A 23429-nucleotide genomic window follows, 5' to 3' on the forward strand; every position below is an offset into this window, starting at 1 on the left:
AAATCTTGGTCCACCTCGTAAGGTGTTGAACCGGTGCATCTCGTGTGCTCGTACGGACAAAACAACTTACCCTTCAACATCCGTCCACAACAAGTGGTTTTACCGAACGAGTTTTCATATCGTCCCAGCGGAAGTTGCTTGAGTACAAGTCCAAACATTTGGATTCCTTTGATGACAAGGTAGCACAGTATTAGCCCCTTTACCCTCGCGCCATCCTCTCCGGTTGCGACGCGCTGCACTTTCAGTTTCGCTATCCGCTAGAATCAGTGCACCTTTCACGTGGATTCCAACTTGTTTAAATGCTGTCGCGTTTGACTTGTCCGAATGTGCGACTCGCCTGGACGGCTGTTGGATGCTTGTAACTACTTCAAGTAGTATTTTGACGGCTTACAAGTTCTTTTTTTAATAAAAGCGCCAACAATTCTGGAGATCATTCAAATCGAGGCACCAGTGCGCGGAAATCCTGGTAGAAAACGCACCACCCTGTTTTGTGGTGCTTTGTATTTCATTTATGGTTTCCGTGTTGCTACGCTACGACTCTCAAACTTCTATCTTTTGCACTTTAACGACACACAAAGAGAGCGGCCCATGGATGGAACCGCGGTTCCCACACCCTTAGCAGCCAATGTCACCTGGATGGCCCTGGCAGGTACCCTTCGCACCCGTCGCAGTGATACCGGAGAACTTCCAGTTCGAAACCACATTCGGGTTCACCACAATGTCGAAGATATTTCCAGCCGTGCCCGTGAGGCCGTCCACCGTGATGTCCGAGATCGTCACTTGACTAGTGGCAGCTCCCGTGTAGGCCCCCTTAGACCTGCTGTAGTCCGAGTGGATCGCGATAGCGTTCTCCACGTTGTCCAGCTTGTTGTTGATGTACTTGACACTGGAGACCAGTCCTTTCAGGCCAATGACGGTCTTGATGCGGAGACCATTGTCACTGTTGGAGATAGTGTTGCCTTCGACGGTGAGGCCAGAGACGGTGGTTGATTCGTCGACGGCGTCGCCACCGAGCGAGCCGATGGAGATGCCGTGACTACCGATGCACTTGTTGTTGGTGAAAAACGTGTTGGTGCTGGACTGCATCGCAAGGCAATCGTCCTGGTTGTAGATGATGTTCCCCGTGATGGTCACGTGGTCGTTCTTGGTGAGACCGAAGCCGTCCGTGTTCTTAGCGAGTCCGTCACCGGCCCTAGAGTCGATAGTAAGACCAGTGAGGGTCGTGTCCTTGCACGTCACGATGCTGAACGTGCGGAACGGCATGTTCTTGATGGTGAAGCCAGACACCGTTGAGCTGATGACGTTCTGCAGCTTGAAGAAGACCGGACGAGTGATCGACTGACCCTGCTTCCAGTACCAGGCACCCTGGCCGTCAAGGGTGCCGGAACCCTTCACCGTGAGGTCACTGCCGCTCACGCGTACGAGAGGACCTTCCCACTTCTGCGTTCCGAAGGTGGTGATCCCCTTGAACTCGATGGTGGCGCCCGTCTTAGCGAGGCTCAGGTCGAGCGTGACGCCGGCCGGGACAGTCAACGAGTCGACCGTGATGGTGCTGCAGGCCGAGATGTCGGTCCCCTTCTTGTATGTGCCAGTGAGGCTGCAGGGGTCACCAGCCTGAGCTTCCTGTCGCATCATCGGTGATGCATTCGCTGCTGCCGCAAGAAGAGCAATAGTAGCGAGGGCAGGAGAGAAAAGCTTCATATTTGATTCTTGGTAATGTTGGGTGTGCTACGCTGGCAGAAAACTTGAAAGTGAGCTCAAGTGGTGGCTGAATCGAAACGGAGAAGTTTAGCGGCTTCGCGTGTCCTTAATTGAACCGTTGAGTACATGTAATCGCGCACGCCACTAGTCTGTTAGATGTTCGCACGGGGCAAGGCTGTGCCGCTTTGGGTGTCTGACCTACCGATTTGGGCCCGATCGCGATCGCGTTGTACCCAAGCGTCTAGTTTTAACGCTGTGAGCGAGAAGGCAGCGCCACAAGCGGGCAAATCAAGTGATCTAAGGTCCGCCTAGCTGCGACCAGGCAGTGTGTTGAACCGGTCCAAATCGTTCGTACGTGCAGACATTTCGCCTGAATGTTCGCCTATCCTACACGTCCGACTGCAACAAACGATTTCACGGAACCCAGCTGAACTTGCGTGGCTTCATGCTTGACCTGGAGACTTGTCGATAGAAGGTTAACAAGCGCCTTCCCCAGCAACTTTATCATTGCTAACCTCCTACCACAGCAGTTCGCTTCCTGTACATGTAAATAGTATCCCGACTCGTGGAGCTTCCTCCTTTTTTTGCTGGTCGCTAGCATGATGAACTCGCTTTATCACGTACGTGCGGTTTTAGTCGCTTAGTCGCTTAATCGCTTAGTCGACATCGCGTTCGTGTCGCCCAAACGCACCCTAAAGAACTCCTGTACACCCGCGTTGGCTGCTGTCCTTGCGCGGGTAAGCCACAACACGGGTGCCCTTACGCAGACGCTGTATAATACTAAATAGCAGGTTGATATTATGCACTTCGTTCAAAAATCGTTCTCGTCCTGAACTGCGTTCAAGCGGGTAGTTTCCCAGCAAATAGGTGAGTTTACCAAGTGCCTGGTCGGTCGCGATAGTCGGGTAATTTTAGGAATGCCGCAACTGTACTTTCGCCTGACGGACGAGTATTCGGTTCCTGTAGGGAGTCGTGCCTGGGTTGAGTCGCGCGATGCCGTTGAACACTAGCAGCGACAATGAGCCACAGAAAGGATTATCAATAAGGCAAAGCCTCCAGCGATATCAGGACTCTCTATAGTTTCTTAGCTAAACACAAATAGAGGACCTCTTAAACCCCCCCCCCCTGAGTCGCGCGATATTCATTTTCGTTTTTCAGTACATTCATGTCACGTAGAGTTCTACCGACGTCTGACGTCCGTTCTAGCAAGTGCCCCTATGTCAAGTGCTGGCTTTCTCCCGGTCCAGGCTTGCGCCTCTCCGTCACACGCCGGCCTCCTTTGTGGCTGTCGGCCACGGCGTCCGCTTGAGCCGTGTCTTTCATTTTTCCAAGCCAAAGCAACATGTCTGTCCCCACATTCCTAAGCACTGTCTCCCAGAGTTGATCTGCTCTCTTCCCTCCGAGTAGGGTCCATTGCATACTGATCCTTGTCGTCATTACCTGCCGTGCCAATGTGCCCACCATGGCGTTGTTATGTAGATGCCACTCGCGAGTCGCCACTCGTTTCGAGAGTCTACGACACCGCCAGTACGCTGGAATCAGGTGCCGCGCCTTTCGTGGTTTCCTTCTTCGATGCTGAGCTATCACCTGTTCATTGTCCCCAATAACGTGAAGCGAGGAGTACCTCTTCCGCGCACATTCTGCCAGTCCCGTGAGTAGGCCGAAACCAGTCGCGTTCTGTGTGGTAACGTTTTGAGCCCCATTGGACATTGTACTTAGCCAGCATGCTTTTGGTGTCCGGGTAGTCCCGCCAATGTGGAGTACTATCGCTCCGCTTGCCGCCCTCTGCGTCTTGCCACTTGTGCCCCCCCCCCCAAAGAAGAGTAGGTACTGATGATCCATTGTCGCCGGAAGCTGTGTGTATCTTACCATCCCGCTTCGTCCTAATGCTCTCTTGATGATGTCCGCCGCTGTAAGCCCTACCTCCTGTGTATAATTGACCTGCACATATATGTGTACTGTGCTGTAGCCATGTCGCAATTTGTTGGTCAGTGCCGCTGTATGGTGGGTGACCTGCCGTGAGATTGTTGAGAGGGTCAAAATGGTTGACCCTCCAGAGTCGCCCGATATTAGACAGCTTCACGCGTCCCCCTCGTCGGGTATCACTGCTAAACGCATACAGTGTCTGGTCTTGCGTTATGGTAGCTGCAGCGGAATATTTCCCTCATGAGGAACAGGACGAGCTTGTAGCGAGCCATTTGCTGTGTCCCTGACTCATGCAGTAAATCACTCCAAACCGCTCACCATTGCCAGTACCTGTACGTCGCAACGCCCACTTGAACTCAATATTTCCCTCTCTGTGGCAGCATCTGGGGACACGAGTTGAATTAGGTCACAGCTAAACACCTTGTCTTTGTTTTTCAGTGAGGTACATTGGTGTCACTTAGGTATCCTAACGACGTCCTATCCTACGAAACACCTTGGCGTTGGTGATACTGTTTCTGAAGCATGCACCCAACGGGCTCATTTAACGGAATTCTATCGAGGCTATGGCCATAGTTTTGGGGGCTAAATTGATCAAGACAAACTTGAATGAACTTTTACATTGATTTCATCTTGTGGCCTTCAATCGACCATTAAAACGCTAATTCACTACCACTACAAGGACCATCACCTGATCCTTAAATGTCAATGCTGTTGGGCAGGCCAGTCAGCTTTCCCTTAACCGACGCACTAACGGTCACACCGGAGAACTCCCAGCCGGAGACTACCTTCGAATTCGCCACGATGTCGTACAGGTTCGTGGCCGAGCCCGTAAGACCCGACACCGTCACACCCGTGATCTGCACCTGGCTGGTCGCCGAGCCCGTGTATCCGCCCTTGGACTTGCTGTAGTCCGAGTGCATGACGATGGCGTTCTTGACGTTCGAGAGTTTGTTGTTGGTGTACTTCACATCGGAGACGAGGCCCTTGAGTCCGATGATGGTCTTGATACGGATGCCGTTGTCACTGTTTTCAATCGTGTTGCCTTCGACGGTGAGGCCCTGGACAGTGGTGGACTGGTCGACAGCGTTACCGCCTAGCGAACCGATGGAGATACCGTGACCACCGCAGCAGTAATTGTTGCTAAAGACGGTGTTGGTGCTGGACTGCATGGCGAGGCAATCGTCCTGGTTGTAGATCCAGTTGCCCGTGATGGTCACGTGGTCGTTCTTGGTCAGGTCAAAGCCATCGGTGTTCTTAGCGAGTCCGTTGCCGGCCCTAGAGTCGATAGTAAGACCAGTGAGGGTCGTGTCCTTGCACGTCACGATGCTGAACGTGCGGAACGGCATGTTCTTGATGGTGAAGCCAGACACCGTCGAGCTGATGACGTTCTGCAGCTTGAAGAAGACCGGACGAGTGATCGACTGACCCTGCTTCCAGTACCAGGCGCCCTGGCCGTCAAGGGTGCCGGAGCCCTTCACCGTGAGGTCACTGCCGCTCACGCGTACGAGAGGACCTTCCCACTTCTGCGTTCCGAAGGTGGTGATCCCCTTGAACTCGATGGTGGCGCCCGTCTTAGCGAGGCTCAGGTCGAGCGTGACGCCGGCCGGGACAGTCAATGAGTCGACCGTGATGGTGCTGCAGGCCGAGATGTCGGTCCCCTTCTTGTACGTGCCAGTGAGGTTGCAGCTTTTGCCGCTGGTGGTGGTGGTCTGCTGCGTCTGCTGCTGCGTCTGCTGCTGCTCCTGCTGCACTTGTTCTTGAGGCTGCGGGGTCTTCTTGCTCTTGCCCATGGCCTCTTGACGGAGCATGGGGGAACCGTTGGCGGTAGCAGCGAGGAGCGCGAAGGCGGTGAATGCAGCGGAGATGAACTTCATGGTTGAACGTGCTTTGTGGTAGCTCGGTGGTGCTTTTGGTGGTAGGTGCTTGACCGGAGGCAAATTGGGAAGTGAGGTCAATGATTCTGTTCGATTGAGTGCCCCTTAATCTACGGTGTAAACGACCACCTGAGAAGGGGGCTGTTAGTTCGCAGTGCTGTTCGAACGGCTCGTAGGTGTAGCTAGCTCTGCCGCATAGATCTAGCGGCGTCACGCATCTGGAGAGAGTGTGCTCTCTCTGACAGCGCACCCCACCAGATGGATCGAACTCGGCTCGATCGGACACCGAATGTCGGGTTCTGGACCAGTGGTCGGGGCGTTGACGCTCGAAATTGACCAGCACGCCACGAGCCAGCAAATCGAGCCGATTCATGGTCCGCCTTCAGTAGTGGTAACCGGTACGTCTCGTGTCTGGAGTGCACAAGAGACTTGAGACGGTGTCAACTTGTCAGCTTGTGGTCGCAGCAAGTGTTTTTGTCGAATGAGGCAGCTGGCAGCGCCGCTGGAGCCTTATGGTAGCAAAATGCCCGCAACATCGCCATGAGGGACGCGCATCTTGCAGCATGTTCGGTGCACTGTACCACCAGCTGAGGATCGGTTAGTTGATCTCGTACTTGTAGTCGCCACTATAATACCGACCTCGTTTTCAAAAGCAACACCGTCGTGCGGTCACCGACTCGTTGTCGTTAATATTTCGGCGGTATACTCTATAAGAGCACACGCAGCGTTCTCGTTGAGACGATCGTGGCAGGCTGTTGCCTTGTTCTCTGTACCGCCAAGCAACCAGGCGGCACTCGCAACTGCACGACGGCAATTCCGGATCACAGCGTCCTCCGTTCATAACTGACATGGCAGAAAACAGCAATGCGCAGCTATTATAGTAGTCCAGCCTTCCGAGCAAGCGAGCACGAGCTTTGCGACGGCTATGCACTGACATCCGCCACGCATAAAACGCAATTACGGATTTTTGCTGTCTGCACGACTAGCCATGTGGGCGACGACTTCGCGAAATGTGCACGATTGACTCGGCACCTTTTGCCATCGGGTTATCAAGAACCAGGCGTCAGTGGCCCCCAACGATGAGTGGAGCATGTTGCCTGGACTCGAAGGATTGGGGACTGGAGTCACAGCATGGTGGAGTGGTCGACTGGATTTGAATTGGCGTCGTCCTGCTGTACCGTTGCAGCTTGAGATCTCGGATGGTATCGTACTTCGCCGAAAGCAACTTCAACTTAAGCAGCGATCTTCCTACATTTTGCCGACTATGCTTTACCAGGGCCACATTCGAGAGTCTAAAACGGTACACAACTTCTTCGTGTTGAGAAAGTTTAGATGGGGGGGGGGGGGGGTCGAAACAAGGTGAAGGTGGTAGCACAAAGACTTCACTCACTGTGTCATTCGTAGATCTTTGAAGTATACATGTATGTGGGCTGGGCTCCGGGTAATCTATTGCCAGCGAGGTTGACGCCGTTCAAATACATGTACCACAAACTTGACTCACTGTGGGTACTGACAGTGTCGCTGTTTGAATCGGCTGGGCGTGACGAATGTGGTCGACGTTACCAATTTGTGAATGCCTGCTCGACACGACACCGCCAAGAGTGGTCGTGTTAGAACGTTGAAGACAGACATATTGGAGAAATTCAAACCAACATCAAGGTAAGGTAACATCGAATTTATTCTGTTGGTTTCATGTCCTCACTCTCTATCGGTCTCATGTCGACCATGGAGGTACCAATCGTACATGACAAGGAAATCGAGGCCTCAAGGTTAAATGCTAACCGGCGCGCCGTTCACCGTGCCCTTCATTGCTGCATTTACTTGGATGCCCGAGAACTTCCAGCCAGACACCGCCTTCGGATTCACAACAATGTCGTACAGGTTTGTGGCAGTGCCAGTGAGACCCGACACGGTCACACCCGTGATTTGAGCCTGGCTGGTGGCCGCACCCGTGTAGCCGCCCTTAGACTTGCTGTAGTCCGAGTGCATGACGATGGCGTTCCTCACATTCGAGAGTTTGTTGTCGATGAACTTCACGTTCGACACTAGACCCTTGAGGCCAATGATGGTCTTGATGCGGAGGCCGTTATCGCTGTTTTCGATGTGGTTGCCCTGGACGGTGAGGCCCTGGACCGTGGTCGTCCGGTCTACCATGTTACCTCCCAGCGACCCCACCGAGATCCCGTGACTCCCGTGGCAGTAGTTGTTGCTGAAGATGGTGTTGGTACTCGACTGCATCGCAAGGCAGTCGTCCTGGTTGTAAATCGTGTTACCGGTGATGGTAATGTGGTCGTTGCAGCTCAGATCGAACCCGTCCGTGTTTGTCGCGACGCCATTGCCAGCGCGAGAGTCCAGCGTGAGGCCGCTGATGGTTGTGTAGGCGGAGTCCACGATGCTGAAGGTGCGGTAAGGTGCATTCATAATGGTGAAACCCGACACCGTCGAGGAGATGACCTTGTGCATACGGAAGAACACGGGGCGGGTAATTTGCTGCCCCTGCTTCCAGTACCAGGCGCCCTGGCCGTCCAGCTTGCCGCTACCCTTGACCGTGAGATCGGTGCCGCTGAGCGCCACAAGGGGTCCATCCCACTTCAGCGTTCCGAAGGTTGTGGTGCCCGTGAACTGGATCGTGGCGCCATTCTTGGCCCTGCTCAAGTCCAGAGTCACACCAGCAGGCACACTCAGCGACCCGATCGTGATGGTGCTGCAGGACGAGATGTCGGTGCCCTTCTTGTACGTTCCCGTGAGGTTGCACGTGCTCGAACCGCTGCTTTGCTGTTGCTGCTGTACTTGGTTAGCGCCTTCGGCTTCCATGCGCAGCATGGCTGACCCATTGACTGCTGCAGCGAGGAGGGTAAAGGCGGTGAACGCGGTTGAAAGGAGCTTCATGGCGTGGATAGCGCTTGTAGCTCAGTCGGTGGCTGTGTTGGTGGAAGCAAATTGAAGAGTGAGGTATTCGATCGAGTGGCGCTGAGCCCCCCCCCCCACCTCAGTTCACTGGGTCAACGTTGAATTGAGGCAGGCACGAGTGCACATTGTGCTGTTCGAACGATGTGTGCCGCCTCAAGAGTCGAGCAGATGACGGCCTGACGAACCGAATGCAAACCTTCGACAAGACCACGATCTTCGTTTGGGCTTTGGGCGGTGCGGTAAAAGGATCACTACTCGTACAACGCTGTGCAGGACACTGTTGAGAAAGTGCGCGTTGCTCATGCTCACAAGTCTGTGAGCCCTTATTACAGTAACTAATTCACGCCAGCACAGCATACTTTTTTTTACAGCACGTGATGGTGCTCTCGATTGGACGGGTGCATTAGTTGCACCGTATACATCGTCGGATAAAGCAATGCAACTACCAAACTTCGGCTTTGAAAGCTGGATAACAATTATACAGTGTACAGGCCGGCAATGTATTTTTTTTTTAGAAGAGGAAACGTGTATGCATTGTATGTGCCTGGTCACCAATCCCGAGTATTACGCCCGCTTGTTCGCGCTAATTGTGGCCACCGACGCATGGGAACGGTATCGTGCCGTACTTGCTACGTACTTGCTGCGGGTGAAGCAACGATGGCTCTCTAATACGCCACAGCACACCGAATAAAAGCATGCATACATCAATTTTATTGTGTTGGTTATCGACCACTCGGACTCCAATCTACAAGACAGGAAATCATGCTTTCTGACTCTAAATGTCAAGGCTGTTCGGTTGACCGAGCAGCTTGCCCGTCGTGGACGCGCTCACGTCGATGTCGGAGAAGACCCAGTCGGAGACCACATTCGGGTTAGTATTAATGTCGTACAGGTTCTTCGCCGAGCCTGTCAAGCCTGAGACAGTAACGCCCTTGATCTGCACTTGACTGGTCGCCGAGCCCGTGTAGCCACCCTTCGCCTTACTGTAGTCTGAGCGGATCACGATGGCGTTCTTCACGTTGGAGAGTTCGTTGTTCAGGTACTTGACATTAGAAACCAGCCCCTTCAGTCCGATGATGGTCTTGATGCGGAGACCATTGTCACTGTCGACGATGGTGTTGCCCTGAACAGTGAGGCCCTGGACAGTGGTGGACTGGTCGACAGCGTTACCGCCTAGGGATCCAACCGAGATACCATGGCTGCCGTAGCACTTGTTGTTGGTGAAAAACGTGTTGGTGCTCGACTGCATCGCAAGGCAATCGTCCTGGTTGTAGATGATGTTGCCCGTGATAGTCACATGGTCGTTCTTGGTGAGGCCAAATCCATCCGTGTTCTTAGCGAGTCCGTTGCCGGCCCTAGAGTCGATCGTAAGACCAGTGAGGGTCGTGTCCTTGCACGTCACGATGCTGAACGTGCGGAACGGCATGTTCTTGATGGTGAAGCCAGACACCGTCGAGCTGATGACGTTCTGCAGCTTGAAGAAGACCGGACGAGTGATCGACTGACCCTGCTTCCAGTACCAGGCGCCCTGGCCGTCAAGGGTGCCGGAACCCTTCACCGTGAGGTCACTGCCGCTCACGCGTACGAGAGGACCTTCCCACTTCTGCGTTCCGAAGGTGGTGATCCCCTTGAACTCGATGGTGGCGCCCGTCTTGGCGAGGCTCAGGTCGAGCGTGACGCCGGCCGGGACAGTCAATGAGTCGACCGTGATGGTGCTGCAGGCCGAGATGTCGGTCCCCTTCTTGTACGTGCCAGTGAGGTTGCAGCTTTTGCCGCTGGTGGTGGTGGTCTGCTGCGTCTGCTGCTGCGTCTGCTGCTGCTCCTGCTGCACTTGTTCTTGGGGCTGCGGGGTCTTCTTGCTCTTACTCATGGCCTCTTGACGGAGCATGGGGGAACCGTTGGCGGTAGCAGCGAGGAGCGCGAAGGCGGTGAATGCAGCGGAGATGAACTTCATGGTTGAACGTGCCTTGTGGTAGCTCGGTGGTGCTTTTGGTGGTAGGTGCTTGACCGGAGACAAATTGGGAAGTGAGTTCAATGATTCTGGACATGTAACGCTACGAGTGCCCCCTTAGTCCTGGAGTAAACCCGTGGACTTGAGTCAGCCGCCATTAGTTCGCTGCAGAGCTTACATACGAAGACAAGGTGGGTCTCCTCCCTCTGAACCATATGCAGAAGCGTACAGTTCTATGGTCGTCGTTTTAATACGTTTTAATCGAGCCATTGATGCCTCGTCAATGAACCAACAATCTCCGTCACTGATGGAGCAGCAAGTGTTTTAGCCGAATCGAGCGGCTGGTAGCGCCGCGAAGAGCTGGTGGTGGTCAAGTGCCCGCAGCGCCGGTCCAAAGCAAACGGTTGTGGGGGTCGTTCGACGTATGGACGGGTGTACAGTGTACCGGTTGCTACTTCTTGCTTTGCTAACTGCTGTAAATAAGTGTACCGGCACCGCGTAGTATCAGAAACATAGCACTGCAGTAGACCTGTGTCGTACATGTATGAGCTCGAGCCGACTGATTACAGTACAATAGCCACCGGCGTCCCCACCCCATTCGTGTCGTCGACGCCGCGTCGGTAGGCAGTGCATACTATGCACTGACATCCGTCAAACATAAAACGCCATCGCGGATTTTTGCTGTGTGAAGTCCAGACTCTGGACAACTAGCCACGACTTCACGAAATGTGCACGAGTGATCTGCCATCGGGCTATCGAGAACCAGGTGTCGGCGACCATCGACACGTTCGCCGCACGGCGTTTGCCTTTCATTTAAGTGGTCCACCCCCGAAGGGCCCATTCAAGAAGTGCTGAGCCACGAGTATCTGTTCGAGATTGCAGGATGGTGGAGTAGTCGACTGGATTTGAAAGCGATCGCCGTTGAGCGAGGCGAGCTCGTGAGTTTGTGGTCTACGACTCCAACTCGAGCCTCGAAGACGCCAGGTCCTGAAAAATCAGGCTGGAACTCGCGCTTGACGACCGAAGTTCCATTGGTGAATGAAAGCATCGAACTTGCCACCATTCAGGTGCTGCAGCCACTATCTCGCAGCATCGCGTTGAAAACTCACAAAGACGCAGACATATATGCACTGTGGTAACCTTTGGGATTTAAGAGGTCCTCTATTTGCGTTTAGTACACTGTGATAACCGCAGAATGGTCAAGGCTTCACTGGGTCCTATTGATTGGGGCAACTTTAGACGTGGACGTGGTCCATGTAGCGGTAGCGGTGGTGTGCGTAAAAAAAATATTCTTGAATGGCAGCTTCAACAAGCAAAACAGCTCATGGCACGGATAGTTCATGCGTCGACACAAAGCGCTGGCGCAACGAGCGTTTCGTTGTCCGAGCTATGGTTGCAGAGGCTGGGGGCGAAATGAGGTGGCGGCTTAACCAGAGCGCTGTGGGGAGCGAATGTCAAGGCGATCCCTTGGTCTCTCGAAGGAAGAAACGGTCGCGATCCATGTTGCATCGTTGGGGTGTTTGTTCAAGATACTGAAGGCGTCTGCTCGAAGTTGTGCCACTGGTCATTGGCTGTTCTCCGTGTTGTTCGTGCGGTTAACGCCTTGCGCCTGACATAATGTACATGTGCATTGATTGAGCCGACTGGCGTTGCTGAAGATTTGGCGTTTTGAAGGTCGGTTTGGCAGTACGAGGGCGACGAGCGCTGCCGTACAGTGTCTACGCTCCGGTTCAACATTTTGACGGAGGGTCACGCAAACTTGGAGTCCACATCTGGCTGATAGGACCGCCTGAGTCAGGTTTTGGCGGTCTGGTGCTAATAAACGGTGAGGGTGGAGCACTATTGAGTCAGCGTTTGAATTCCTTGAGGTGCATCCCCACCGAGATGTGTCTTGCCGCCTGAGATTCTAGATGCACACTCGAACTCATACAACGTAGACGCAATCAAAAGAACGGGACGTAAGGAGCGCAAGTTCACAGCGGGAAGAATTCAAAACGAGCTTACATCAATTTTATCGTATTGGCTAGCTGTCCCCAGACTCTATTGGCCTTCTGTCGACCTGGGACGCCAATTCACAAGACAAGAAACCACCGTTTCTGACTCTACACGTCGATGCTGTTGGGCTGGCCGACCGCATTGCCCGCCTTGGACGCGCTCACTTCGATGCCCGAGAACGTCCAGTCCGACACCACCTTGGGGTTCGCCACGATGTCGTACAGGTTCGTGGCCGAGCCCGTGAGGCCCGACACCGTCACGCCCGTGATCTGCACCTGGCTGGTCGCCGAGCCCGTGTAGCCGCCCTTGGACTTGCTGTAGTCCGAGTGCATGACGATGGCGTTCTTGACGTTCGAGAGTTTGTTGTTGGTGTACTTCACATCGGAGACAAGGCCCTTGAGTCCGATGATGGTCTTGATACGGATACCGTTGTCGCTGTTTTGGATCGTGTTACCCTGGACGGTGAGACCCTGGACCGTGGAGGACTGGTCCACAGCGTTACCACCGAGCGAGCCAATCGACACACCGTGACCGCCGCTGCAGAGGTTGTTGCTGAAGACGGTGTTGGTGCTGGACTGCATGGCGAGACAATCGTCCTGGTTGTAGATCTTGCAGCCCGTGATGGTGATGTGGTCGTTCTTGGTCAGGTCAAAGCCATCCGTGTTCTTGGCGAGTCCGTTGCCGGCGCTCGAGTCAAGCGTGAGGCCGCTGAGGGTCGTTTGCTGGCATGTCACGATGCTGAACGTGCGGAACGGGGAGTTCTTCAGTGTGAAGCCTGAGAGGGTGGAGCTAGCGACGTTCTGCAGACGGAAGAAGACCGGGCGAGTGATCGACTGGCCCTGCTTCCAGTACCAGGCACCCTGGCCGTCCAGAGTGCCAGAGCCCTTGACCGTGAGGTCGTTACCACCAAGCAACACGAGCGGACCGGCCCACTTGGCCGTGCCGAAGGTGGTAATGCCCGTGAACTCGATAGTAGCACCGCTCTTGGTCTTGCTCAAGTCGAGCGTGACGCCGGCCGGAACTGTGAGTGAGCCGATGGTGATCGAGCTGCACGACGAGATATCGGTGCCCTTCGAGTAGGTGCCAGTGAGGTTGCATCCACTGCTGGTGCTGCTTTGCTGCTGCTGCTGCACCTGCTCCTGGCCGGTTTTGGTCTTGCTCTTGCCCTCAGCTTCCATTCGCAGCATGGATGAACCGTCGACGGTGGCGACGAAGAGCGCGAAAGCAGCGAGAGCGGTCGAGAGGAGCTTCATCGTCGATGTGGTTTCGTAGCTTGGTGTCGAGTTGGTTGGGTGGAGGTGCTCGATCGGAGGCGAATTGGAAAGTGAGGTCAGTGATCAAGCTCGAACCTGTTGGGTGTACGAGTGCCCCCTGGTAGGCGCTGCCTTTGAGCCAGGGACCGTTAGTTCGTGATTCGCTGTTCGGACAGTAAACAACAGAGGTGGGAGGTCTGGCTCAAGCAACAAAGGGGTCGTTGTACCAGCTGGAGGAAGCTGCTGCTGTTTGCCAGCCTCGATCCGACGCAGTCGCCAGCTTTTTTGAAGCGGCGAGCCACGAGCCAGCAAATCAAAGCGGTCGTAGACTCGCTCCGAAGCAGCCACCTCAGGTGTTGAACCGGTGCATTGGAGGCGAAAGTTGCCTGTGGATCAACTTCCGGTCGCAACAAGTGTTTTCGCCGAAGGAAGCAACGGAGTTTTACGTGGAAACGTAATGCGTGTACATGTACCCCCTCAGGGCCGAGTCTAGGTGGTCGCTGTTGTCGAAAAGACCCTCGATACTTGAAGTGGAGGTGCGGACTTGCCTCGATGGCTTGAAGGAGGCAAGATATATAGGTGCCTTCAGCTCGTGCATCTTTCTGGTCGCCACTGCCGCCCCACATACAACACGGCAACAACGCGGTAGTCGAGCTCATGAGCGCACACGCCGTATAATAGTTCCGGTCTCGTCAGTGCGAGCATGCCTCGAGATCTGCAAACACAAACGGCAGGCCTGGATCGCCAAGTACATGTCGTGGGTCAGCAGGCGCTCTCAACAGGACAATGTTACGTAACTCACGCGACGTAGGGCGTTTGTTGGCCGGCTTGGTCGTGTGCTGCATGATCCTGAGAGCACCGTGCTGGTATAATAGGTAGAACGGGGAGCACATTCATGGACTCGCCACCATCTCCATCGAGCCTGCCCTTGACTCATGCGCGCGAGATCACTGTGCACTATGCACATATGGAGTCACACATAAAAGTTGGCGATGGCCTTTTTTGCTGTACGGTCGACTAGCCGTGTGGCGCGATCTCACGAAATGCTCACCAGTGACTCGACAACCTCTGCCCATCGGGTAATCGAGAACCAGGCGTCAGTGGCCATCGACACGGCGGACATATTGTGCATCGAGTGGTCCTCCCCATGGCCTATGGAGGATTGCCTGAGCTCTGCCACGAGCACCTGTTCGGGTTTGCAGCATGGTGGACTCCACCAGGTGGAATAGTCGACTCGATTCGCTGCGGAGGTCGTGACCTTCGGCTCGGAGACATCATTTCATATCTACGTGAACGGAAACATCGACCTGTGCACATGCTAAGAACATCGATTCTACTATTACTTGATACGCCTACATGTACCTGCAAGCAGCCACTCCATTCGTGACTTCTGCTTGTCTTCCGACGACAAGAAACAACTTACCACAAACTAGGTTGCTTTCCTCAACGACATGAGAACCTTAGCACGCAATATTGCTGGGCTGTCCGCTGCACGAGCCCGTCTTGGAAGCGCTCACCGTGATGCCTGAGAACGACCAGCTCGATACCACCTTCGAGTTCGCCACGATGTCGTACAAGTTCGTGGCCGTGCCCGAGAGACCCGAGATCGTCACGTCCTGGATGGTCACGGCGCTAGTGGGAGAACCCGTGTAGCCGCCCTTGGACTTGCTGTAGTCCGAGTGGATCACGATGGCGTTGTCGACGTTCGAGAGCTTGTTGTTGGTGTACTTGGCGTTGGAGACGAGGCCCTTGAGTCCGATGATGGTCTTGATGCGGATGCCGTTGACGCTGTTGACGATGGTGTTGCCGTTCACCGTGAGGCCAGACACCGTGTCGGTCGAGCTCACGGTGTCGCCGCCCAGCGATCCGATGGAGATGCCGTGGCCGCCGCTGCAGTAGTTGTTGCTGAAGACGGTGTTGGTGCTGGACTGCATGGCGAGGCAGTCATCCTGGTTGTAGATCTTGTTGCCAGTGATGCTCACGCCGTCGTTGCTGCTGAGGTCGAAGCCGTCCGTGTTCTTGGCGACACCGTTGCCGGCGCTTGCATCAAGGGTGAGGCCGCTGATGGTGGTCTTCTGAGAGTTGAGGATGCTGAATGTGCGGTACGGCATGTTCTTGAGCGTGAACCCGGACACGGTCGACGACAGCACCTTGTTCATACGGAAGAAGACAGGGCGTGTAATCGACTGGCCCTGCTTCCAGTACCACGAGCCTTGGCCGTCCAGCGTGCCGGAGCCCTTGACGGTAAGGCCGCTGCCGCTAAGCAGTACGAGCGGGCCATCCCATTTCTGCGTGCCGAACGTGGTGGTGCCCGTGAACTGGATGGTGGCGCCGCTCTTGGCCTTGCTCAGGTCCAACGTGACGCCGGCCGGCACGGAGAGCGACCCGATGGTGACGGTGCTGCAGGACGAGATGTCGGTGCCGGACTTGTATGTGCCGGAGAGAGTGCAGCTACTGCTGCCTTCTCCTTCTTGGCGGAGCATGGTGGCACCGTTTACAGTGGCGGCGAGGATCGCGAGAGCGGCGAAGGCAGTGGAGAAGAGCTTCATTGTCGTCGGCAGTTGAGGTGATGCTGGTAGTGGTTGGTGGTTGGAAGGTGCTTTGTGGAAAGCAAATTGCAGAATGAGTTTGGTGGCGAGATGTCGAAGAGGAACCAGAGAATTGGAGCGCTAATACTGTAGAGACCTTGGTTTCCGGCTTGGTGTTCGGCTGATCGATACGCGGCACCATTTGCCAGGATAGTTTGAGCATGGTTCGACACATGGTTAGGGAGGAGTCCTTAGTAAGGATACGTGGGACACGTCTTGCAGTTATAATGCCCGGCACACGGGCGTATGTGGACAAGTTTTTGCTGCCCGACGTAGGTTCTTGGTCGACAGATGCATTCGTGCGACGTGTTGAAATCGTGTCAGTAGCACAGCTGCCGATAGCTACGGAAGCAGGCCCACCGCTGATAGCACCGGGTCGCCAGGCGGTTGGACGACCAGTGCTACTGGCAAGTGAAAAGCCCCCATTAGAGCCGCATAAAATCCTCAGTTCTGTGGCAAAAGCTACCTTGTAAAGCTTGAGCTAGTAGAAGGCCGCGAGTGAAGGTAGTCCGCGATGTGGAAGCGTGTAGGTGGTTAGACGCAAATTGCAAAGTGATATTAGTTGGTTAAGGCCCTGTGGCCGGCCGTCTGGGCAGTGCCCAAGGCGGTGCTAAAATGAATGAATTTGATTGGTCAATCCACTTCAAGTTGAAGTGGGTTGACGTGCGCTATACAAAAGTAAATGTGCACGACAGAGATCATGCACCACAGTGCATGGTCTTTACTTACCCACTTGTCTTTGCGTAATAGTGGATGTTGTAGTTTGGATATGCGGGCCTTGACGTGCTCGTCACGTCTCGGTCCTTACATCCTCCCGGGTTTGACTTCACGTTGACGGCGCTTGAAGTCGTCGACGAGAACTTTCCAGTGAGAGACGTGCTTGATGTCTTTCTCGAGTTCCCACGAAGATTCGTGGTCTGGGAGACCATGCCACTTGACAAGCCACTCAGTCTTGCGATTGAACTGACGCTTGCGTAGAAGTTTCTCGATAATGTGGAGGTCTTCTCCAGTGACTTCATTCGTGATGATGCGAGATGCTTTCGGAAGAACACGAGTCTCAAACTTGTCCGGGTTGGAGACGTAATGGCTGAGAACGTCTACGTTGAAAGTAGGGTTCAGCGACTTCATACTGCGTGGCAAAATCAGACGAGCAGCGTTGTCGTTGATCATGCGCTTGATAACGAACGGACCAACTTTACGAGCAGCTAACTTTGCACGTTTGACGTCAATGTCTTTCGCAGCATGCTTGAGTGGAATACGGCGTGTATCCAGCATAACCAAATCTCCTTCCTTGAATTGCACATTGCTACGGTGTTGATCGTAGTACTTCTTTTGCGATGCTTGAGCCTTGAGTAGGTGCTCCTTGGCTTTGACAATAATCTTGTCACGTTCATCCTTGAAGCGGTTTGCATACTCAGACAGTCCTTGTTGTACTTGAACTGTGGTAGACAGCGTAGGAAAAGTTCCGAAGGGATTGCGTTCCTTACGCCCTGTGTCTACTTCAAATGGCGAAAGTCCTGTAGAGGCACTGACTAGCGTGGCATGAGCATACTCAATCGTTCCCAACTTGGCAGCCCAGTCATCACCATGATACGAGACCATGCAACGAAGTGCGTCTTCTAGTACCAGGTTTTGACGTTCAGTTTGGCCGTCAGCTTGAGCGCGGTACGACGTTGTCATATTCAATTGTATACCCATGACCTGCGCGAGAGATTTCCAAAATCGCGATGTGAATTTGGGATCACGATCACTGATGACCACTGCAGGCACTCCATGATGCCGAACGACGTTGTCGAAGAAATAATGAGCGATTTCTTTGGCATCATCGGTAGTGTGAACGGGACAGTAGATCGGACGCTTGGATAACTTGTCCACGATGGTCATGATAGCATCATAGCCATCTGATTCTGGCAATCCAGTAACGAAATCCATGGAGACGACTTCCCAACATTCCTTAGGAATCGGAATTGGAATCAGCTTGCCATTCTTCTTGGCGTTGCTGTGCTTCCAACGTGTGCATGTTTCACAACTTTGCACGTAATCAGAAACGTCTTCATGAAGCGACGCCCAATAGTACCATTGCTTGATACGGAGGTACGTACGACGAATTCCTGGGTGCGCGGCAATACTGGAATCATGAAATTGCTCAATAATCTTCGTCCTTAGATGATTGCGCTGCGATTTCGGGACACAAAGTCTCATCACTTTGGACTCCTTGTTGTCCGTGAATTGCACATAAAGCAATTGATCCTTGAGTATGTATGGATCATGCGGACTACGACACTTGTCACGAAATCCGGGATCAGTGCGGTAGGCTTTGATGAACTCTTCTTTGAGATTCGAAGTCCATCCTAGCGAACTTGCATGTTGCATTTGCACAACTGATGTGGCAATTTCTGCATCTTGAACAGGAGTGTAGAGATAACCATCGGAAAGATCATGTAAGGCGATGTGACCAGTAGAAACATCCGCCATCTCCTCCCCCGAAAATTCAACAGGCGAGAGAGCTGCAGATATCATGGTCGTATTCACCTTCTGGGAGTCTCTATCATGTTGCTGTGCACGGTAGCGTGATCCAAAACTGGCACACTGCGGTGTACACGTATGAAAGCTGATCGTATTGATAGCGGAACGCGCAACACTCTGTGAGGCTGGAGTCGATAGCGAAGCATTGACTGTGTGTAGATTGCTAATTACGCGAAAACTCGATGTCAGTTTATCACTTTCAGACTCACAATGATGAAAACTGATTGTGCAGACAAGAGGCGGAGCCAATTGTGGTGATATCAACGCAGTCGGAGTTGAATCCATTGGAGGACGGGACAGTGCATCAGCTACGACATTCATCGATCCTTTCAGGTGATGCAGGGTGAAGTCGAACTGAGCAAAGAAGGTCAAGAAGCGTGCAAGCTTCGAAGAAACCTTCGGGTGGTGTAACAACCACTGACATGCACTGTTGTCCGTGTAGATGTCGAAATGACGACCATAGAGGTAATGACGCCATTTTTCCAGCGACAGCTTAATTGCATAGAGTTCCTTCTCGTGGGTAGGCCAATTTTGTTCATGCAAACCCAACTTCTTGGAGAGGAAAGCTAACGGATGATCGTGTCCGTTGTGCTTTTGCGAAAGTACTCCACCCACACAATATCCTGAAGCATCGGTTGTCACGATGAACGGAAGAGAGAAATTCGGTAAAGTCAGGACTGGGGCGGATTGCAATGCTGATTTTAGCTTGCTGAAGGCGGTATCATGCTCTTCATTCCAATTCCAGGTATGGTCCTTCTTGACTAGAGGTCCAAACGGTAAGGCGATTGTCGCGTAGTTGTAAATGAAGCGACGGTAGTAGCCTGCTAGACCCAAAAAGCTTTGCAATTGCTTTTGGTTCATGGGAATTGGCCAATTGGTGATCACTTCAGTTTTCTTGGAATCCACCGCGATACCTTGACTTGACACGGTGTGACCCAGGAACTGCACTTGATTCTGCCCAAAATGACACTTCGAACGATGACAGTACAGCTTCTCTCTGCGTAACACTTCGAAGAGCGTGCGGAGATGCTGCAGATGCTCCTTCATGTTCTTGGAAAATACACAAATGTCATCCAGATACACCACGATAAACGGATATTTGCCTAGTAGGACACGCATAAGACGTGACCAGACACCTGGCATTCCAGCAAGACCCATTGGCGCAACACACCACTGATAGGTCTCAGAATGAGTGCGGAACGCTGTGTACTGACGACTTTTCAAGGCAATCCTCATCTGATGGTAACCTTGCGCGAGATCCAAGACTGAGAAGATGATGCATCCATACATCTTGTCAAATGTTTCGTCAACTCTTGGGAGTGGAATTCTGGCGATGATCGTTTGCGAGTTGAGCCAACGATAATCAATCACCCAACGAATCGGTAACGTAGCATTTCCCGACCGTAGCCACTCAGCTCGAGAAAGTTGTTTCCCTGATTTCGGGTCTTTCTTCGGGATACCAAAGATGTTGGAGACCCAAGGTGAATCGGATAGTTCGATCCAACCTTTCTTCAACTTTTCTTCGACAAACAGATCAAGGGCATCTTGTTCTGTCTTCGAGAGCCGAAAAGGTGCGCGTGTGCTTGGCATAGCATCTGACTTCATGTTGAGCTCGAATTCCACGCGTCGATGAGGAGGTAACCCATCGGGTAAAACGTCTGGAAACACGTCAGCAAACTCATCAAGGAGAGGCACAATTTCTTGTGGTTCCTCCGTGACGGGTGGAGCTGGAGTAATTTTGACGCGGTAAATCTCATCGTAGTCATGGCGCTTGGCTTTGGCTTTGAACTCAGCACCAGATACTTCCACCTTGCGCAACACTGGCTTCATTCCTTGCGGTTTGAACTGCAGGTGATGAGTACGCCAATCAATAATTGGTTGGTACTTGGTAAACCAAGGTTTTCCGAGAATGACATCGTGTTCAGGACTCATAGACCATTCCAGGACCTCTAAGTCTCTGAATCGATAGCCATCCATCTCAATAGTGACCTTGCCCTTGTGAACGGCACGTTTTTTCGTTGTGCTTCCGTCAAATAAGGTGACTTGAGAGATCATGGTGTCAGGAATAGTATCCACCAATCCAGGACGAATGACATTGCATGTGGCTCCCGTGTCTAACATAATGGTAACACGTTTGCCTTCACACAGACCTGGCTTCCGAATCAACTCATTCGGAGCTGGTAGTGACTGGATGGTAGCAGCGTTGAGATCATTTATCTCAACAACTTCAACGGACTCTGGCTTTTCAGTGGCCAAAGTGTGAACAGCGAACTGACCACGCTTAGTGTTAGACGGAAAGCTGTTGTTCGCTCCATGATTCTGTCGATTTTGAAGCTTGAAGCACTGTTCAATCGTGTGACCAGGCTTCTTACAGTACCGACACTTCTTCGGGTTGCCACTGTTGCGGTTATTGTTCTGAACAGGGCGACGATAATTGTCACGGCGGGGGTTATGCACATGACCAGTGTCGATTTCCATAGGCTCAGGTTCATTGTCAGCAGGACGCTGTGGAGCCGTGTTGGAACGAGCGAATGACGTGGAGTTGGAACGTCCAAAAGATCTTGGAGGTGTCCAACGATTCTTCTGAAACGGACCAGCACGAAAGTGTGATCTGTCATACTCGAGTGCAATTGAGAGAGCCTCAGATACCGTCGTGCAACGACGATACTGAACTTCTTCTTTCGTGGGGCTAACAAGACCTCGAATGAAGTACGTGATCTTGTCAAGCTCACTCATGTCCTTGACTTGCATGATAGCAACGCGGAACCGAGAGATGTAGTCCTCCAAGCTAGAACAACGTTTTTGCTTGAGACTGTACAATCGATCTCGAAGACGCTCCTGAAGATCCGGAGGAACAAATTCCTTCGTGAGCTTCTGGATCAAGTCTTGGACGTCACTAATGGAATCCCTGCAAAGCATGTACCATGCAGCAGCATTTCCCCTGAAATTGGCAGTCATCATGGCAATGATGCGCTTACTCTGATTCTCATCTTGCCAATTAATGTTCTTCGCCTCAAAGTAATGAATAACTTGGTCGAAGTACAATTCAACCGAGTCACCCATGTTTCCATAGAAGCGAGGTAGGCTTATACCTTCAACTTTGACTTCCTTGCGTTGCGAAGTCAAAACGTCGATTAGTGCTTGTTGTTTCTGCACCATTTCGACCACAGACTGTGTCAGACGGTCAGCAGACCATCCGCTAGGATTTAACGAAGTCATGATAGTGTAACTTGAGCTAAAAGCTGATTAAAGTTACGCTACGAATGTACAGCTGCTAGCTACTAGAACTAGAGCTATAACGACACTGTCAACAGCTACTCGAAACGGGCGCGCTTGATGCTGATAACGCGATCAACAAAAGCACGAACTTCGGTGTCGATGCGGTTGACGCAGGTGTTCAAGTTGTCGACGGTCTCGTAGAGAAACAGTCCAAACTCAGTCTCGATAACACGGTCGAGGTGAGTTTCGAAAAACGGAAAGAAAACTTCACGGAGATGTTCCGTCAAGCAAGTAACCTCGTACTGCAAATGGATAGCAGCACGAACTGTGAAAGCGCGTTGAACGGCTTGTTCAATGGTGAGAATGCGACGATGTTGCTGATCTTCTTCCCACTCACGAGCAGTACGCTTAGGCATAGACTGGAAAAATACCCGAAGCTTACGCCAAAGCTTACTCGAAAATTACGCGAAAATTCAGGAAACGACTGAAAATTACGCGGATTCTCAAATTCGGAATTATACGGGTGCTGGGGTTTAGGCAACTACTGATTGGCTGAGCCAAAGTGCAATTACACTAAAACAATGCGAAAAAGTTTAAAACAACACTTAAACAACGCTACTTAGCGCTAATTCAAGCGTTGGCGCTTTGCCTTGTAATTGGATTTCTTCTGGCAGAAACCCTGAACAAGTAGCTCTTCCTTTTGAGCCTCTTCAAGTGCTCTTTTACGCGAGCTCTCCTTAAGTTCACGGTCGAATACAGTAGTGAGTGTGTTATGAATACGCACCACTTGTAAACTTAGGATACGGCAAGCTTCTCGATAAAGTATACGCTCGGACTTGGAGTGAAAACTCTTCTCCTGGTCTTGTAAGTGGTGAGTTAAGCTTGCAAGGCGATTAACTGAGTTTAATCCCTTAATACGAAGTCGATCTACTGCTTGTAGATTAGGGTCTGGGTTTGAGTTGAGGTTTTTACTTTTTTGGTTGTTCACCTTGGTCATACAAGGCCAAAGGTTTCCGCAATATACTAGGCTTACGTGCGGGAAGGTGACTAGTGAAGCGAAAAGCGTTAAACTAGTACAAATCCTTCGGATAACTAACCGTTAGCAAAAAGCGTGAGGCTAGTTAGCGTAATCGACTAGCGAAAAGCGTTAATGTCGATTATGCAAGACTTTATACGGCTAGCGAAAAGCGTTAATGCCGCTAAGTCAGAGAACACGTAGAGTAGCAGTATATGCGAAAGCAATAACCCTAACCCGGATACTGTAGCAGTAGTCGAGCTGAAAGCCGAAGTAGCGAGTCGAGTCGGTCGATTGAAGATCTTCTGACTACTTGCCCGGCGAAAATGACCGTAAGTGCTACCAGATGTAAAGCTTGAGCTAGTAGAAGGCCGCGAGTGAAGGTAGTCCGCGATGTGGAAGCGTGTAGGTGGTTAGACGCAAATTGCAAAGTGATATTAGTTGGTTAAGGCCCTGTGGCCGGCCGTCTGG

General features: G+C 52.5%; 6 protein-coding genes across 6 annotated transcripts; all 6 read right to left on the reverse strand.

The window, feature by feature from the left end:
* Positions 1-615: 615 nt before the first annotated feature.
* On the reverse strand, positions 616-1701 carry KRP23_39 (Polygalacturonase; the record flags this gene model as incomplete). The annotated part of the gene is made up of 1 exon (XM_067888673.1): positions 616-1701. One exon carries the CDS (start codon positions 1699-1701, stop codon positions 616-618), a length of 1086 nt encoding a protein of 361 aa, XP_067750593.1.
* Positions 1702-4322: 2621 nt separating this feature from the next.
* KRP23_40 (Polygalacturonase) lies at positions 4323-5501 on the reverse strand (the record flags this gene model as incomplete). Its single annotated transcript, XM_067888786.1, has 1 exon — positions 4323-5501. The coding sequence occupies one exon, from the start codon at positions 5499-5501 to the stop codon at positions 4323-4325; it is 1179 nt and encodes a 392-aa protein (XP_067750594.1).
* A 1770-nt stretch (positions 5502-7271) lies between these two features.
* KRP23_41 (putative endopolygalacturonase A) lies at positions 7272-8390 on the reverse strand (the record flags this gene model as incomplete). Its single annotated transcript, XM_067888897.1, has 1 exon — positions 7272-8390. One exon carries the CDS (start codon positions 8388-8390, stop codon positions 7272-7274), a length of 1119 nt encoding a protein of 372 aa, XP_067750595.1.
* Positions 8391-9186: 796 nt separating this feature from the next.
* Positions 9187-10365, reverse strand: KRP23_42 (Polygalacturonase; the record flags this gene model as incomplete). Its single annotated transcript, XM_067889008.1, has 1 exon — positions 9187-10365. One exon carries the CDS (start codon positions 10363-10365, stop codon positions 9187-9189), a length of 1179 nt encoding a protein of 392 aa, XP_067750596.1.
* Positions 10366-12464: 2099 nt separating this feature from the next.
* KRP23_43 (Polygalacturonase) lies at positions 12465-13610 on the reverse strand (the record flags this gene model as incomplete). Its single annotated transcript, XM_067889119.1, has 1 exon — positions 12465-13610. The coding sequence occupies one exon, from the start codon at positions 13608-13610 to the stop codon at positions 12465-12467; it is 1146 nt and encodes a 381-aa protein (XP_067750597.1).
* Positions 13611-15070: 1460 nt separating this feature from the next.
* KRP23_44 (putative endopolygalacturonase A) lies at positions 15071-16159 on the reverse strand (the record flags this gene model as incomplete). The annotated part of the gene is made up of 1 exon (XM_067889230.1): positions 15071-16159. The coding sequence occupies one exon, from the start codon at positions 16157-16159 to the stop codon at positions 15071-15073; it is 1089 nt and encodes a 362-aa protein (XP_067750598.1).
* Between the last annotated feature and the right edge of the window lie 7270 nt (positions 16160-23429).

The sequence above is a fragment of the Phytophthora ramorum genome (assembly GCF_020800215.1).
Source record: "Phytophthora ramorum isolate Pr-102 chromosome Unknown Phyram_PR-102_s0001, whole genome shotgun sequence".
Classification (NCBI taxonomy): Eukaryota; Oomycota; class Peronosporomycetes; order Peronosporales; family Peronosporaceae; genus Phytophthora; species Phytophthora ramorum.